At 39.2% G+C, this 17,073-nt stretch overlaps 2 protein-coding genes across 2 annotated transcripts; both read right to left on the reverse strand.

The window, feature by feature from the left end:
- Positions 1–1,938, reverse strand: LOC147481987 (putative pentatricopeptide repeat-containing protein At1g03510). The gene has a single exon (XM_086577362.1). The coding sequence runs from the start codon at positions 1,936–1,938 to the stop codon at positions 598–600; it is 1,341 nt and encodes a 446-aa protein (XP_086433488.1). The 3' UTR covers positions 1–597.
- TT5 (Chalcone-flavanone isomerase family protein) lies at positions 1,933–5,473 on the reverse strand. The gene is made up of 4 exons (XM_086577363.1): positions 5,130–5,473; positions 4,877–5,038; positions 2,666–2,886; positions 1,933–2,322 (listed from the first exon to the last, which is right to left on the reverse strand). Exons 1-4 carry the CDS (start codon positions 5,236–5,238, stop codon positions 2,071–2,073), a joined length of 744 nt encoding a protein of 247 aa, XP_086433489.1. The 5' UTR covers positions 5,239–5,473; the 3' UTR covers positions 1,933–2,070.
- Positions 5,474–17,073: the final 11,600 nt, after the last annotated feature.

The following is a 17,073-nucleotide window of genomic DNA, read 5'->3' on the forward strand; positions in this document are numbered from 1 at the left end:
TATAAGAATTTATCAGCTTTAACAAGATCATAGTTATATGTGCTGAAGAAAATTGATCTCAGTGCACAGAAATTCAATACACGGATATAGTGTAAACCCATATAGATATGCATAGGTATAGATGGCAGACATTATTGGCTAGAAGCGAGTATTTATGATACGCAACTCAGTTTCACAAAGCCACACGCTTTGTACCGTGTGGGAATTGCTGTGCCTTGCAGGATCTCCACAGATAACGAACTTCCACTTCAACTGCTTGTTGCATAAATAGGCACAGCTAAATCATTGGTGATTCCACAACCTTCACTGGGTATAAACATGCACCTTGAGGCTTCGCAAAAAGTCATGCTCACTTGCTCAGGATAGAGTTGAATGGAGATGTAGGATTCCTCCCACAAAAATAAAGAGCCTCAGAGCCTCTGACTGTCACACTCCATTTAAGTCCGCTAAATTACATGACTACACTCCAATAATCAATCTGAGGCCATTTCCGGATAGTTACTATTATTTGAACTGTTCAATGACGCCTGCAGAAGGCAGCATATGAGCCAATAGTACTTAAATGCTATATGGGTGTATGTTCCGTCTGCAATTGGATCAGGCATGGTCTATGACCCAGCTACCCCCAGGTAATGTCTTAACGAACCTATCCTTCATTTTCTTTCTAATTTTATCTGCTTCAGCAAATCTACCTACACCAGCGTAAATACTGGCTAACAACACATAATTTGCCGCATTGTTTGGCTCTAACTCAAACAAAATGTTCGCTGCGAGCTCCGCAAGCTCAACTTCTTTGCAATTCCGACAGCCTCCAAGAAGAGCTCCCCATGCCCTTGCTGTTGCTTTTACAGGCATTTCCTTTATAACTTTATATGCCTCGCGCAATCTCCCTGACCTGCTCAAAGCATCAACTAAGCACGCATAATGCTCACTACGAGGTTCAACACCATAAATTTGCATTTGTCCAAAATACTTCAGGGCTTCATCAGCCAGCCCTGCATGACTACAAGCCTTCAGTACTCCAAGAAACACAATCCCATCAGGCCGTACTCTTCTTAATTCCATTTCTCGAAAAATTGACAATGCGCTCCCAGCCTCCCCATGAAGCGCATAGGCTGAAAGCATACTGCTCCATGCCACTACATCTCTTTCATCCATCCTTTCAAAAACACACCTCGCATTTCTAAGACACCCGCACCGCCCGTAAACTTCTATAAGACCACTACTCAACTGCAAATGCAAGTCTATTCCATTCCTAATCGAAAACCCATGAATTTCCTTAACCGAATTCAACGCCCCAACACCCACAAACACACGTAACAAACCAAGAACCGTAACACAACTCGGCTTTACCCCAAACTCCCGCATTCTTCTGTAAAACGCAAGCGCCTTAGTACACCCACCATCCAACTCACTCAACCCAGACATTATCGAGTTAAAAGTAGAGGCATTAGGTTCAACATCCATAACTTCAAACAACTGAATTGCAGACCCAACATTCTTACACCCCGCGTAAAGTGAAATCATCGCGTTCCAAACACCAACATTTCTTTCAGTCATTTCATCAAACAGTTTTCTACCCAAGTTTAACGAGACACATTTTCCATACATGTCGACAAGTGCACATGAAATGAAAGGGTTACTACTAACTGGAGAAGATTTAATGATATGGGCATGGATAGAAATGCCAAGAAATGGACGGTGAAGGGAAGAACAGGATTTAAGAGCAAGTGGGAAAACGAATGAGTCAAGTTGGAGTGATGGGTTGGCGTGCATGCGAGTGAAGAGAATGAGTGCTTTTTCATGTCGTGCATTGTTTACGTGTGCTGCTAATAGTTTTGTGTATGAAACTAAGTTTAGTTGACCGTTTCCCATTTCTTTTAGTCTTGAATCCTTTTTTTTAATGTGGTCATTTGTTTTACTCTTAATCCCTTTCATAAGAGTACATTTTTATTATACATGACCCGGAAACGGTCACTGAGAACAGAGTGGGGCACATTAAGTTCGTTACAAGAGAGTAGACTAACTTAAAAACAAAAGACTTCACTCTTTTATACTTCCCGTAGCCTCTCAATTTTCCATCTCAGGTACAGTACCTTCTCCATTTTCCGCCTTCAGCAAGTCACCTTCTTTTATATATTCTACAGCCTCTCCATCTTCGTTCCTCAACAATTCAGATATCCTCACTGCTAAACTTCGTTTGGCTTCAGGCGACACACCATGCTTACCAATTACAGACTCAAGAAATGCCTCTGAGAGTGGTTTGTTCACTATCTTTGCCTTCGCTTCTACTGGCATGGAACCATCTTTGGAGAATGCAATCTACAGTCACACGTAGTAAGCAAAGTTACCATTTGAAGACAATAGATAAATACTTTTTAATCAAAGTCACAAAGCAATAAGGGAAGTTACAATTTGAAATATGCTCCTAAACAAGCACCTCACTCTAACTGTTTTCAATGTGATAACAGTACGTTCCCTAGACTAAGGACTGAGAAGAATTGGAGCAAGTATATGTCAAATTAAATAAACAAAAATATTTTGATACTTATACAGAACCGTACTAGTTCTTGTGCTCAGGATAGAATACACGAAGCCCCCTTCAATCAGGCACTGCATACAGCCCTAGGGACTATAATTCACCGTAATAGATTTGTACACTTACTGTTAAAGTTGGAGAAGACTGTGTGAATAGAATGGAAGAGCCAGGAGGGAAGTTTTCATCTTTAAAGACTTGAATGAACTCCTCCATAGCTTTGCCTTCGGCTTCTGTGTAGATCCCTAGAGCTTTCCATACTGCGAGACATCTCTCCTTCACCTTCTCGGAGTATTGTTGACCCGTCAGTGGCAAGATCATAGTGATAATGATGAACTTCTCAAATGGACCTGCGTGTGACCAAAAAGATTAATTTTAGTATCACAACAATCATATCCTGTAAATTACAAGACCGCGTGATAGCCAACCCAGCAAGATTAACAACATGTTCCCAGCTTCAACCATCCCACCAGAAATATCAACGTGCTGTCGGTAACAGCCAATATAGTACAGAACAGACCATCACTGTAATCATCTGAATCACATGCTCAAAACCTAAAAAACTCATAAAACTGTCTCAATACCCTTCATATGCTCACTGGGACTCTTCACTAGCATGCCCAACCAGGGTGACAGCCCCATTGTCAACTCTCAACATACGTCAACTAATATGCACAAGAATATAAATTGTGCACGCAATCCATACATCCTGAAGTATCAAACAATGTACCGCCTACTTTCAAAAGCTATGTTAAATTTATCATCCTCAAATTTCTCAAACTAGTAGCATAACAGTTCATCATGTAGTTACTGAAAAAATTGTCGTAACCACAAGTCATCAATGGTGTAAAGTTTAAGCTCATTGAGCGAACAATCTGAAATCTTCTAAGACCCGATATGGAAATTTCGTAAATGATTGCAGTAAATCAGTAAATCAGGCCGGGTTAATGTCAAGGTCAAGAATTGAACTATTTATTGATTTTATTCCCAGTGATCAGTGAACCACCACAATGTCTGAATCTTTCAACAGATATTTCGTTTTCTAACTTATCCGAAATTTATGAAATTTGGAATATTTGCACAATGATGTATTTATGTCAGCTACTGAATTACAATTCACAAGAACGATGTACTTATAAAGGACCAACAGCATGTGGTCCATAATTTTTGTTTTTGGTAAAGTATGTGGTCCATAATTGGCCCTGTCCAAGCATGCTAAATAAATTAAGTACAAACAGCTGAGAGTGTACAACAGTCTAAACCATAGCTAGTAATTTGTCGAATTATTCACGAATTATAAGGTTTGGCGAATAAAACAAATAATTCGGCGAATTTTTGAATGATACGGTTTAATTCGCGAATTGGTTGGGTCGGGCTTATAATTGCCGAATTATTCGCGAATTATAAGGTTTGGCAAATAAAATGAATAATTCGGCAAATTTTTGAATAATACGATTTAATTCACGAATTAATTGGGCCGGGCCTTAGTTGGAACCAAAAATAAATGTGTTAGTAATAGTAAGTAGAACAAAAAATTTGACATTTGTATTATTTTTTTATGAATAAAATTGTAAAAATAAAAATAAAAACGTTATATACTTATATATCAAAATTTTAAATGTAAAATATATAACCGGATTTTAAAGAAATATATTCGTATTATACCCGTTTAAAACACGTATATCGTATTTTTACCGTTAGCGTTTTATTGGACTGAATATTTAAAAGTATTATTGTTGACAATTCCAAATCTTAGGCGAATAATTGACGTATCGAACTTTTGCCGTCCACGAATTTACTAGCTATGGTCTAAACTAGGGCCCAAAATATCGCCGAGATATCCGATATCTCGCCGATATATCTCGGTAAATTGGTACACCGATATCGATTTTTCCGAGATATATCCACCGAATATTGAACCCCTTTTTTTCCGAGATATATCGGAATTTCCGATATGAAAGTTTATATCGCCGAGATAATCGATATTTCCGAGATAATCGATATATATCGGTTGACTTTTTGACCAATTGTTAATAATTTAATATTGAAATTTCCGAAATATCCTATATATCCGAGATATATCGGCGAGAGATCCGAGATATCCGAGATATATCGGTGAGATATCCGATATTGTAGAAACTTTGGACTGGTCACCAAAAGAACCGAGATATCCGATATATCCGATATATCTCGGTTTTTGGGTACACCGATATATTAACCGATATCGAAATTTTGGGCCTTGGTCTAAACTATGTCGGAAATGCCAAACCACATTCCAGGCGGACAAGAGCCGGATCAAACCAACAAAAGAGCCTGAGAGAAATTGAGAACTTAAATTACCTGTAACGACGTCACGGAAGAACTCGACAGAATCCGTCAACTTATCAGCAGTTTTACCTTTCCATTTACTGGCAAGTAACGGAACAGCTTTTTCTTCTTCCAAGTAAATTCCAATGGCTGTAAACTTGATAAATTTATCTTGGATTTGCAAACCTCTTACTCCTGCATGCGCAAAGTATATTGGACATTTTAAGCGAAGTGAATTATGAAGGGAAAGAAACTTAAAACACAAATTAGGTAGCTAGTTACCAACCTGCACCACCAAGGAAGAATGTGTTAGTTGAACCAAGAGCATTTGTTAGTTTTGGAGAGAAAGTGTAATCTCCAACTTTCACTTCTGATATCTTTTGCAGCTGAGCCATTTCTCAATCTCTTGGTCTTCAGGGATGAAATCAATAATAATGTAGTAGTGATTTTGGCATGAGTGAACCAGTGACTGTGTGGTGTTGTTTATAGCACACGTACATGACTTTTGGTTAAAGATTGCCACTATGATTGACTGATATTACAATATTACAATGGTGTTTGGTATATCATCATTAAGATATCCCATTCTATTTTGGACTTTGCAATTTACTTACGTCGGTGTGTAGGTTCACTTGCCAAGTGCAAGATTGAGCTAGGGTCTATATAAGGTCTTTGGCAGTCCGGCCTTCTACCACCATACTGCCACCTAACACTCACCAACAAACCATCCATGCGCGTTGGACGGTCCTTCTTTGATTACCAGTCAACCAAATTTGTGACTCAATTTGTAATTACACACGTACTCAATAATAAGACAATAAATACCATTAATATATTTTTGAGATACTTCTTTAATTTTAGTTTATGTAGTTGCTACTTGTTGCTAAGAGTGGTCTTGGTCACACCCAAAAAAGTACTAGTATACCGCATAACTAACATAATTATATATGGGCATATCCCATTAACTACGTAATTTTACTACATCTAGCTACCAGAATAATTTGGGGTGTACCTAGTGGGAGAGGGAAAAAGGGATTTTTTGTTCTAACCCTCCATTGTATGGTAGTGTTTATGACCCCTTCCCCAAAGTTACAATCATCATAAAAATCACAAAAGTCCCCCATCCTATCCTACAACTGCTAACTGGCCCTTTTTTTTTCCAAAATTCCCAAGCAACCCTTACTGAAAGCAGGATTGCAGGAAGACATTGGGTTTCCCTCGAAAACAATAAAAGACTATAAATTTTCTCTTTGTACAATGACTACTGCTCTAGATCATGGCCTCAGGAGATACATTCTCTCTTCTTCTTCGTGATACGTTCTTCTCTTCGTGTTGGGAAGTTAAACATATTGTTTGCGTAAATTTCAAAAAATATTTCTTTGCAAGCTTGCAACTTTCTTTCTTCGATAGTTTTGTTCAATTTCAAGTTTTTATGTATATTAGTAGTTTATCTTTGTATATTAATGATGATGTATTGCTGTTTTGATTCATGCGTATTGTGGTGTAAGGTTGTTGTGTTGATGAATCAACTGTTTCAGAAAGCTAGGGATTAGGGTTTGTAGAGAAAAACGATGTTTTCTCATTCTGGTGTGAAGGGTGCGACCCGCGCTCCATTTACACTTGTGCAAGGTGCGACCCGCGCTAATGCCTTTGGTGACTTACAGGCTCTTCAACGCGACCCGCGCTCCACCTTATTTCAACACGAATTTGCCCTTTTTCGGAAATTTTCTGAAATAGTATAAATATAGGTTTTTTCTGTAGAAATCTAACTTATCCAAAACAAAAAAAGAGAGAGATTATAAGTGAGCAATTCTTTGTGAGTTAAGTGTTCATTCTTTGTGAGTGAATTGAGAGAATTGTAATCTGTTACTCCAGGCATCTAGTAAAGCTTGGAACTCGCAGTGTGAACGTAGGCAAATTGCTGAACCACGATATATCTCGTCTTGTGGTTTGTTCTTTTTTTTATATTAATTGTTTTACTTTAGATACTTGTTATTTGATATCGAGAAGTGTTGGGATTACTTTGGAGGGTGTTGAAGTCTTGTCTAGTAAGAAGGATCGATCTTTGTGTATGATTGATCTCTTGTAGTGGGTAACGTTGTTTCCGCAGTGTTATATTCACAACAGGGTTTTTAGGTCACCGAGATAATTGTGACCAGGAAAACATGCTTGATTTGTTTAGTTGGTTATCTGAAAGGATTTCATCACCGGTTCAGTAGTAACAATGTAACATGCAGATTTATAAGTTCCATCGCTCCAAAAGTTAGCTTGAAATTCTTATTACTCTTAGTATACACCACTGTACAATAGTAATTTGATACTGTCAACATCATCAGGATAGTGATCCTAGAATAAAAATGTATTAGTCACTCATATTAAGAAGGGTATCATAGGGGTAGTTTCCTAAATAGTAACCCATAATGTCAATTTGTTCCCAAGTAGTAACACTCTCCAATTTTGACTTTTCAACTTAATTTTGGACACTTTTGCTTTTGTTCTTATTTTAAGCAAATGCCCAGGTAGACAACACAACACTCTCTCTCCCCTCTTTTCCTACTGGGCACAACTCTGTCATATTGTACCTGATGAGTTTGACTTTGCAGCGATGGACCACTGTTGGATCTTGATCAAGAAAACACGTTAATCAAAACATGTTGTAGTATCTGTGCATGAGATACTGAAGAAGCGACCGACTAATAAACTATCAACAACTTTTCAGTGATTTTTGTTATTAGTACCTTTACAAGTTTTACCTCGTATTTAATGCTAACCTAAAAAAATAAGGACAAAAGCTCAAAGTTTATGTTTTTTTCTTGGGTTTTTCTTCTTCTTCCTCGTCATTGTCCCTCTGCTTTTTGTATTTTTAAAGGTTTGATGATGCAGTATAAACCTTGTCAGAGCAATGGGCGTGTGCCCCTTTGGGTTTTAAGTTCCAAATGTTATTTTTATGTCAGTAGGTTGTGGGCTTTGTGCGGCAAGAGTCCAGTCCTTTTTCTTTATTTTGCAAGTATTGTGGGAACGCCTATATGATGGCTTAGTTAGGGTTTTTTAAGGGAGTTTTTTGGAGTTTTGAATTATAACCAAAATATAAAGTGTTTTGTTCATTGTTGTGAGGGTTGTGTGCTATTCGATTTTATCGCATTGCATAATCTGGTATCAGAGCCATAAGACTTCCTAACATCATGCCTCGAGTGAGACGCGTAGCAGCCGGTCGTGGGAGAGGTAAGAGGATGGATCCCTTAGAAAATGTGTATGAGCGAGATCGTGTGGCCGATCTCCAACAACAGGTTGATGCGGTCACTGCCCAATTGGCAGCTTTCCAACAGCAGCTTGAGAGCCGCCGTCGTTCTCCTTCCCCAGACACGGAGGAAGAAGATAGAGGTGAGGAGGATGTTAATCTTTTTGTTTCGATAGTTCGACAAGCAAACCATGAAAATAGGCGTTGGGAATCTGGCATCAAAGTGGAAATTCCTGAGTTTTAGGGTAATCTATAGCCATATGAACTTATTGATTGGATCTGTACGGTGGAGGAGATTCTTGAATTGAGTTCAAAGAGGTACTTGAGAACAAACGGGTTCCCCTTGTGGTCACGAGATTCCGGGGAAGGGCTTCTGCATGGTATCAACAGGTGAAAGCCACAAGAAACAGTCAAGGTAAGACCAAAATCGCATCTTGGGATAAGCTAAAGAAACAAATGCGTGCGGCTTTCTTACCATATAACTATAAGCGTGATCTGTACAATCGCCTCCAAAGCCTTCGACAAGGGTCTCGATCCATTAATGATTATACACATGAGTTTAATCAGTTAGTGGTGTGGGTAGAGTTAATGGAGAATGATGAACAACTGGTTCACCGTTATATTGGAGGGTTGCGGCAAAATTTTCAAGACACACTCAACCCGTTCGACCCATGGTTGATCTCTGAAGCCCATCAGCGTGTTTTGTGCCTTGAGAAACAGTTTTCACGAAGGGGTGGATTTAGTACTCCAGTTACAAATTCTCGGCCTATTGTTAGGACGCCAAATAGAGTTCCAACTGTGCAAGGTAGGAATCCGCAGTTCAAGGAGACAACATGTTTCAGCTGCGGGGAAAAGGGTCACATTGCTTCGTCTTGTAAGAAGCGAAATTTGTTTTCGGATGCTGATGAACAGATGACTGAGGAACAACTACACGATTTTGACAATCCACTTTTTTATGTGGGTGACAAGGAATTGACAGAGGAGGTTGTTCATGGTGATCAGGGTGAGCTGTTGGTAGTGCGTCGAGTCTGTTTTGCTCCAAAGGAGGAGAGTGGTGATGGGTGGTTGCGCGCCAACATCTTCCATTCTAACTGTACAATTGATGGGAAGGTCTGTTGGCTTGTCATTGTTTTTGGAAGCTGTGAGAATGTGATTTCTGAAGATGCTGTCAAGAAGTTGATGTTACCTGTTGAAAAACATCCCAAGCCATATACTTTGTCCTAGTTGAGTAAGACTATAGAGGTATCTGTATCTAAACATTGCCTGGTTAGTTTTTCGATTGGTGTTAAGTATAAGGACAAGATTTGGTGTGATGTGGTTTCGATGGAGGCATGTCACCTACTGTTGGGTAGACCTTGGCAGTTTGATAGGAGTGTGGTACATGATGGCCACCTTAATACATATAGCTTCTTGGTTGAGACAGTTCGGATTGTATTGATGCCGAGCAAGGAGATTGTGACTAAACCGAGTGCTGTGAACAGTAACTCGGCTACCTTGTTGTCTCGGCGTGGCTTTGAAGTAGAGATGGCTGATTCGGGTGTCATGTTCTTGCTCTTGGGCTAGGCCAGTGGATTTATGGGGGAGGTCCCTGAATGGGTTAAGGGTGTGTTGGCTGATTTCCAAGATGTGTTCCCTGCTGATTTACCCAAGGGATTACCACCTCTACGGGACATCCAACATCACATTGACTTCGTCCCTAGTTCTAGTCTACCAAATTGCCCTCATTATCGCATGAGCCCTAAAGAACATTAGGAACTCAAGTAACATGTGGCGGAATTACTAGAGAAGGGGCATATCAGGGAGAGCCTTAGCCCTTATTCGGTCCCAGCCCTTTCAACACCAAAGAAGGATGACACTTGGCGTATGTGTGTGGACAGCCGCGCTATTAACAAAATTACTATCAAATACTGTTTCCCAATACCTTGACTAGATGACTTGTTAGATTAGTTACACGGGGCAATGGTGTTCACTAAACTGGATTTGAAGAGTGGTTACCATCAGATAAGGATACAGATTGGGGATGAGTGGAAAACCACATTCAAGACTCGGGAGGGGTTGTTTGAGTGGATGGTTATGCCCTTTGGACTTTCCAATGCACCTAGTACCTTCATGCGAGTAATGAATCAGGTGTTAAAGCCTTTCATTGGCAACTGTGTTGTTGCTTACTTCGACGACATTCTGATTTACAGTAAGGATTTGGAAACGCACTTATGGCAGTTGCATGATGTTTTTACTGTTTAGCACATAGCACAGTTATATGCCGCACCTCAGAAGTGTTCTTTTTGTGTGGACCAGGTTCTTTTCTTGGGGTTGTGTCTAAGGATGGTATATCGGTGGATGAAGAGAAAGTGGGTGTTGTTACACGGTGGCCTCGCCCTACCAGGTTGCATGATTGCCAAAGCTTCCATGGGTTTGCTTCATTTTATAGGCGATTCATTCCTAATTTTAGCACTATTACAACACCAATTACTGCTTGTATGCATGTGGGTACCTTTGTGTGGACTGATGCGGCAGAGGTAAGTTTTGAGTTGATCAAACAGAAGCTGATCACCGCTCCTATCCTTGCGTTACTTGATTTTTCGATCCCTTTTGAGGTTCATATTGATGCTTACAAGGTTGGCATTGGGGCAGTTCTGTCTCAGAATGATATGCCCATGGCCTATTTTAGTGAGAAGTTGACAAGTGTGCGACAAACCTATAGTGCTTATGATATGGAGTTATATGCTATCCTTCAGACGCTTAAGCATTGGCTCCACTACTTGATTCAATATGAATTTGTTTTGCATACGGATCATGAGGCTTTGAAACACATTGGTAATCAGGATAAAGTTAGTGCTCGGTAACTTTGTTGGTCAAGTTATTTGTAGGATTTTACTTTTGTTCGTAAACATACATCTGGGGCTCAAAATCGGGTTGCAGATGCACTAAGTAGGTGTGTTTCTTTGTTGGTAACTATGCGGACATAGGTGGTGGGTTTTGATAATTTCCGTGAGCTTCTAGTTGACGACCCTTTCTTTTCACCTATCTTGGCTAATATGCAGGCTGGTAAGCGTTCTGATTATCTTTTGCATGATGACTTTTTGTTTAAGGGTCGTTGTTTATGTGTTCCAGATTGCAGTCTTCATTAAAAAGTTATTCAGGAGGTACATGCAGAGGGACATTTTTGGGCGTGATAAGTCCTATCAGCTTATTTCTGATTCTTATTTCTGGCCTAGCATGACTAAGGATGTGCATCAGTTTGCGGATCGTTGTCATATTTGTCAGGTGTCTAAGGGTAATCCAACTAATTTTGGTTTGTATATGCTTTTGTCTATCCCATCTCGCCCCTGGGCTGATATTAGTATGGATTTTGTGTTTGTGGTCGTTGACAGGTTTTCCAAAATGGCTCACTTCATTGCGTGTAAGAAGACAACTGATGCTGTGAATGTGGCCCAACTTTTCTTTCGTGATGTTTATCGTCTTCATGGCTTACCTAAGTCTATTGTGTCGGACAGGGATACGAAGTTTTTGAGCCATTTATGGCGTAGTTTGTGGAAGTTAGTCCACACCGATCTTCATTTCAGTAGTGCATATCATCCTCAGACAGATGGATAGACTGAAGTGGTGAACCGTTCTCTGGGAAATCTTCTCCGAAGTTTGGTCGGTACTAATGTGAGGAAGTGGGATCATGAACTATTTCAGGTTAAATTCGTGTTTAATCACTCTGTTAATCGCAGTACAGAGTATAGTCCTTTTCAGATTGTGTATGGGTTTAATCCTCATTCTCCTATTGAGCTTGCTCCTGTTCCTGATTTAAATCGTATTTATGGGGCGATGGATAAGTTTATTAAACAGATTTAGGAGATCCAGAGCACTGCCTAGAAGCATTTAGTTGCTTCTAATTCAAAGTATAAGTTGGCTACTGATAAACACCGTCGAGTTGTTAACTTTGACGTAGGTGATTTTGTGTGGGCTGTCCTTACTAAGGATCGTGTTCCTGCTGGTGTTTACAATAAATTGGGTCCTCGGATGATTGGTCCTTTTGAAGTGATTCGCAAGATCAATCCTAATGCCTACAAGTTGCAGTTACCAAGCCATATCTGCACTTCTGATGTCTTCAATGTGAAACACCTTCTTCCTTTTCATGATGATGATTCTTCCGGTGATGATGTTCCAAATTCGGGGTCGAATTTCTCCCAAGCAGGGGGGAATGATGCAGTATAAACCTTGTCAGAGCAAGGCAACAGTATTAAACTTGTTAGAGCAATGGGCATGCGTCCCTTTGGGTTTTAAGTTCCGAATGTTATTTTTATGTGAGTAGGTTGTTGGCTTTGTGCGGCAGGAGTCCAGTCCTTTTTCTTTATTTCGCAAGTATTGTGGGAACGCCTATATGATGGCTTAGTTAGGGTTTTTGAAGGGAGTTTTTGGAGTTTTGAATTATAACTAGAATGTAAAGTGTTCTATTCATTGTTATGAGGGTTGAGTGCTATTTGATTCTATCGCATTGCATAATTTGACATGGAGGAAAACATGACACATTCACATGATAAAGGTATAGTTTGTTGTTGTTGAAGCTATCTAGGGTCCTGGGTCTTCGCTTACGATTTTGGTTTTCCACGTAGTTTAGTGTTTTGTTTGTTTAAGGTTTCATCTTTCAAGGAAGATGGTTTTGAAGAAAGCTCTGATGTCTCCATGCATGTTGATTCTAGTTGATTCTATAGTTGTGGTATCCATGTTAATTATATATTTAATGTTGGGTTTAATGTGAAGGCATTTAAGATGGATTCTGTCATAAATGTCCTAAAAGTGTTAGTTTAACTAGTTTTGTGCAGTGCTTAAATGTTTGAATTTACTTTATAGTTTTTATGGATTCTGTAACGCTTTTTGGTTGTTTTTATTATACTTAATGGTTAGGTACTTCTTTTGATGTTCTTATTCACTATAATGGGGAGATGAAAGTGGACATGTATGGTCTGATGAAGTATGTTGGTGGCGAGGTGAAATTGAGAGTTTGTGATGGGGGTATTTCATTTGAAGGATTCATGTGTACTGTGGAAGGTGTGTTGTCGAGAAAGAGATCAACTTTTTCTTTAAGATACTTGATGAAGAAGTCCTCGTGTCGAATTGATGAAGAAACAGATTAGTTGAACATGATTATGAAACAAAGAAAGTCTCCAAGAAAAACAATGACGGTTTGGGTTATCAATGAAGTAGCAGTGGGAAGCAGTGGACATCCTAGTGTTCAGAAGTAATTAGTTGTTACTGAGTTGTTTCAGAAAGACGCGATTCCAAGCAGTGTTTCTCCTGTCAAACACTCATTTTTAAAATAGAAAGACGCGATTCCAAGCATTGTTTATCCTATCAAACACTATTTTTTAAAATAGAAAGACGCGATTCCAAACAGTGTTTCTCCTGTCAAACACTCTTTTTTGAAATAGAAAATGCTAGATCGTTAGAAGCGTCCTATCAACCAATTTAAACTTGTCGACGAAGCAATTGGTAAGTAATGCAGTTCCATTTGTTTAGGTCATTCTTAGTGAGCGTATATGCTTTAGTTCCTGATAGTTATGAATCTTTGGTTTTCCAGAAAGTCCCCTTGACCAACCTCGAGTGGGAGAGTGGGGACTCGTCAATGGGAAGATGTGGAGATTCACGACGTTAAAGAACACATTCAACCTCACAGCTTGTCGACGTTCGAAAAGGTGATGGCAGGTGAGTCTTTGTTATCAATGGGATATGTTGATTGATGATAGGTTACATGTTACTGATAGTGGTGGCAGACTTGCTAATTGTTCATTGAAACATAGATTTTTGGCCAGAGGGTGTTCCCTCTGAAGTAAGAGAAACGGTCATACTGCCTTCTGTGTTTGTGGAAGGTACACACTATAACCTTTCAAGGTATCATATAGTTCAAGTTGCTGATAGCGGGGAGCTAATTATTACTGATATAAAATAGGGGCAGTCAATGATGGTGATGAGCAAGATGGTGTACCAGATCTGGATCAATCTGATTATGATGACTTTGATTCCCAAAATCCATATGGTGATACAGAGGACGTCCCTGAGGAATATATAATTGCCATGAATCAAAATATTGACAATAATGAGGGTGATGATGATGGTGACTAAGTTGAAATACTACATGAAGTTAATTTTTAAGAAGAATAAGTAGTACAAGTAAATGATGGAGCTGATGATGATGCAGGTGAAGAAGAGGTTGTGGATGATGATGATGAAGTTCGAGTATTAAATGGTGGTAATCAAGATGATGATGATGAAGTTAGAGTATTAAATGGCGGTAATCAAGATGATGATGATGATGAAGTTAGAGTATTAAATGGTGGTAATCAATTTGAAGTTTAATTATTAGATGGAGATGATTGTGATGTATGGTCAACTCCTAACCATAGTCAAGAGTTTTTTTGGGGAGACATGCCTATGACTGTTAATGATGGAGAAGGCCAAAGTTAACCTGATATTGAAATGGATGGAATGGTTGATGCTACGCTATTCGGTGCGAAAGAACTCAATTCAGAAGACTTACATCAAGGATATGATCCTTTTCGCTCTCCTTATAGCCCAGAGACACCACTTAAAGTGGATGTAACTCTTTCTCATATGACCCTGAAGTTTGTTCCTCCTAAAGTAGGATAACACTACCCTACTCGGGATGATCTTATAAAAGACATGAAGTCATACGCAATAGCAAACATGTTTGATTTGCGTTGTACGAGCACTTCTCCTCAGAGGGTCTATATGAAGTGTAAGTCTCCTGGTTGCAAATTTCATTTGTTTGCAAAGCCGACCACTGATTCTGATATATAGTTTATTATAACCTTCAGAGAAGCACATACATGTTCACAAGATCAAGCAATTGCAACTAATCCACAAGTTGATGCAAAATGGGTTTCAGAAGTTGTGAAATCGAAACTTAAGGACAATATTGATATGGCTCCGAAACATTTGCAGTTGGAGGTGAAGAGTGCACACCAGACAAATGTGTCATATAAAGTTGCTTGGAAAGCGAAAGAAATTGCAATGTAGAAGGTAACTGCCTTAGCCATATCAACAAGTGATGAACTCAGCAGTAGCAACAACTAACCTATGTTTGTTTGGCTTTTTTGCTTGTAGATAAGGGGAAGCTTCAATCAGTCGTACCAAATATTGCCAAATTATTGTAAAGAACTTAAAAGAGTAGATTTAGATTGTTTCACCGAGTTGCTAACGTCATCTGCCCCAGAGCACAAGTTTGAACGTTTGTTTGTGAGCTACGACGTCACTGTCCGAGCTTACAAAAGATGTCTTCGTCCATTGATTAGGATTGATGTTACTTTCATGACAGATAGGTATAAGTCAGTCATTGTAACTACTATCACGGCTGATGGTGATAGCCACGTGTTTCCAATTGCATTTGCCATAGACCCAAAGGAAAATAATGACCACTGGGATTGGTTTCTAGAAAAATTGAGAGACCTTGTTGTTGGGACTGAGCAAAACTTTGTTCTTCTCTCTAATAGGCATGCAAGCATTCTTTAGGTTGTGCCTAAAATACTTCCTAATGCGGTTCATTGCTTTTGTGCACAACATATTTCAAACTGTGTGACTAAGCAAGAGACAAAAGGGAAGGTGAAGAGAGTTGCCGAAACTTACGAACATGCAGAATTTGTAAGACTAATGAGCCAGATTTACTATTGCAACGACAAAGGTTACGCAAAGATTGTTAAGTTTCCAAAAGAGTCATGGTGCTGTGCTTTTGCTTAAATGAGAAGGTATGACATTTGTTACACAAATCACATAAAGAGATGGAACAAGATGATACTTCCAGAGAGAGCTATGCCAGTGACATCTCTTGTCAATGGTATCGGGTTGAACATAATGAAACATTTCTACGACTATCGGGTGATGGCGTCAAAGCTGAAGACAAAATTGACCAAATCAGCTGAGGATGTGCTCATCTCGTCGAGATATACGAGTAGACTGTTTTGACCCCCACCTACGTGGCAAATGTCCATTAGTAGGGGTCTCTATTTTTATTCATTTAATCAACAGGGCTAAAGTCCAATTTGCAATATCATAGATCAATACATAGGCCCATTAACTCATGTGTTTAGGGCTGAACCCTAGCCACATGGCTTGCCACTTATATACATTAATTTATGTCCAGATTCGTTTCTTATCAAAGAGATAATTATCATTTGAGAGTTATATTCAATTACAATTACTTAAGCTACAAAGATACTTGAGCTACAAGGAGTCTCTATTCTACACATATAAATACCAAACTATTTTTCATAAAGAACTACGTTCTTGAGACTTGATCCCATCAATAATTTGGGTACGTAGGCAACCGAAAGGTACAATCTCATCATTCTCCCAATTACCATCACTTTTCTAATTACTTTTCTACATTCTTCATCTTTTTCGTCACTATTTAGTGTTTTGATCATATTTGGTCGAAACATAATTGGCGCCGTCTATGGTTCTTATTCAAAATCGACGATCACGTTCTACAAAAGTTATGACGAATACTCGACGGGCCTAAGTTCTCGATGCACTTACTGGCGATCATCGTGAATGTGAGGTTCAAGGTTAACCTGGCGGTATTAGCCTACTCCCTCCTATTCCTTTTCAACACCCGATTGCATGCGACCCGACTACCGTTCCACCGATGCGCCAAATTATTTAGAACGAAGTTATTGTCTCTAACGATTCTTCATCATCTGTTGCGGATAATGTCCGTCATATGTCTTGAGAAACACTTTTTCAAAAATGCACGAGTGTACGATAGACATAACAACTACTACAAACGTTGTCTAAAACAAACCATTCCTCTCAAAGATGATGTTGTATTTATCACACCACAATGTAATACACGCCAATGACATCGTAGTATGTGGGATCGTTTACGTAGTGAGGATGAGATTCTCTTAGTTCGCAACGTACATCATCCACGAGTTCTCAAAAATGGTATTGTATATGTCACACCACAACGTAACACACGCTAACAATATAT

This window comes from Coptis chinensis, chromosome 8 (assembly GCF_015680905.1).
Source record: "Coptis chinensis isolate HL-2020 chromosome 8, ASM1568090v1, whole genome shotgun sequence".
Classification (NCBI taxonomy): Eukaryota; Viridiplantae; Streptophyta; class Magnoliopsida; order Ranunculales; family Ranunculaceae; genus Coptis; species Coptis chinensis.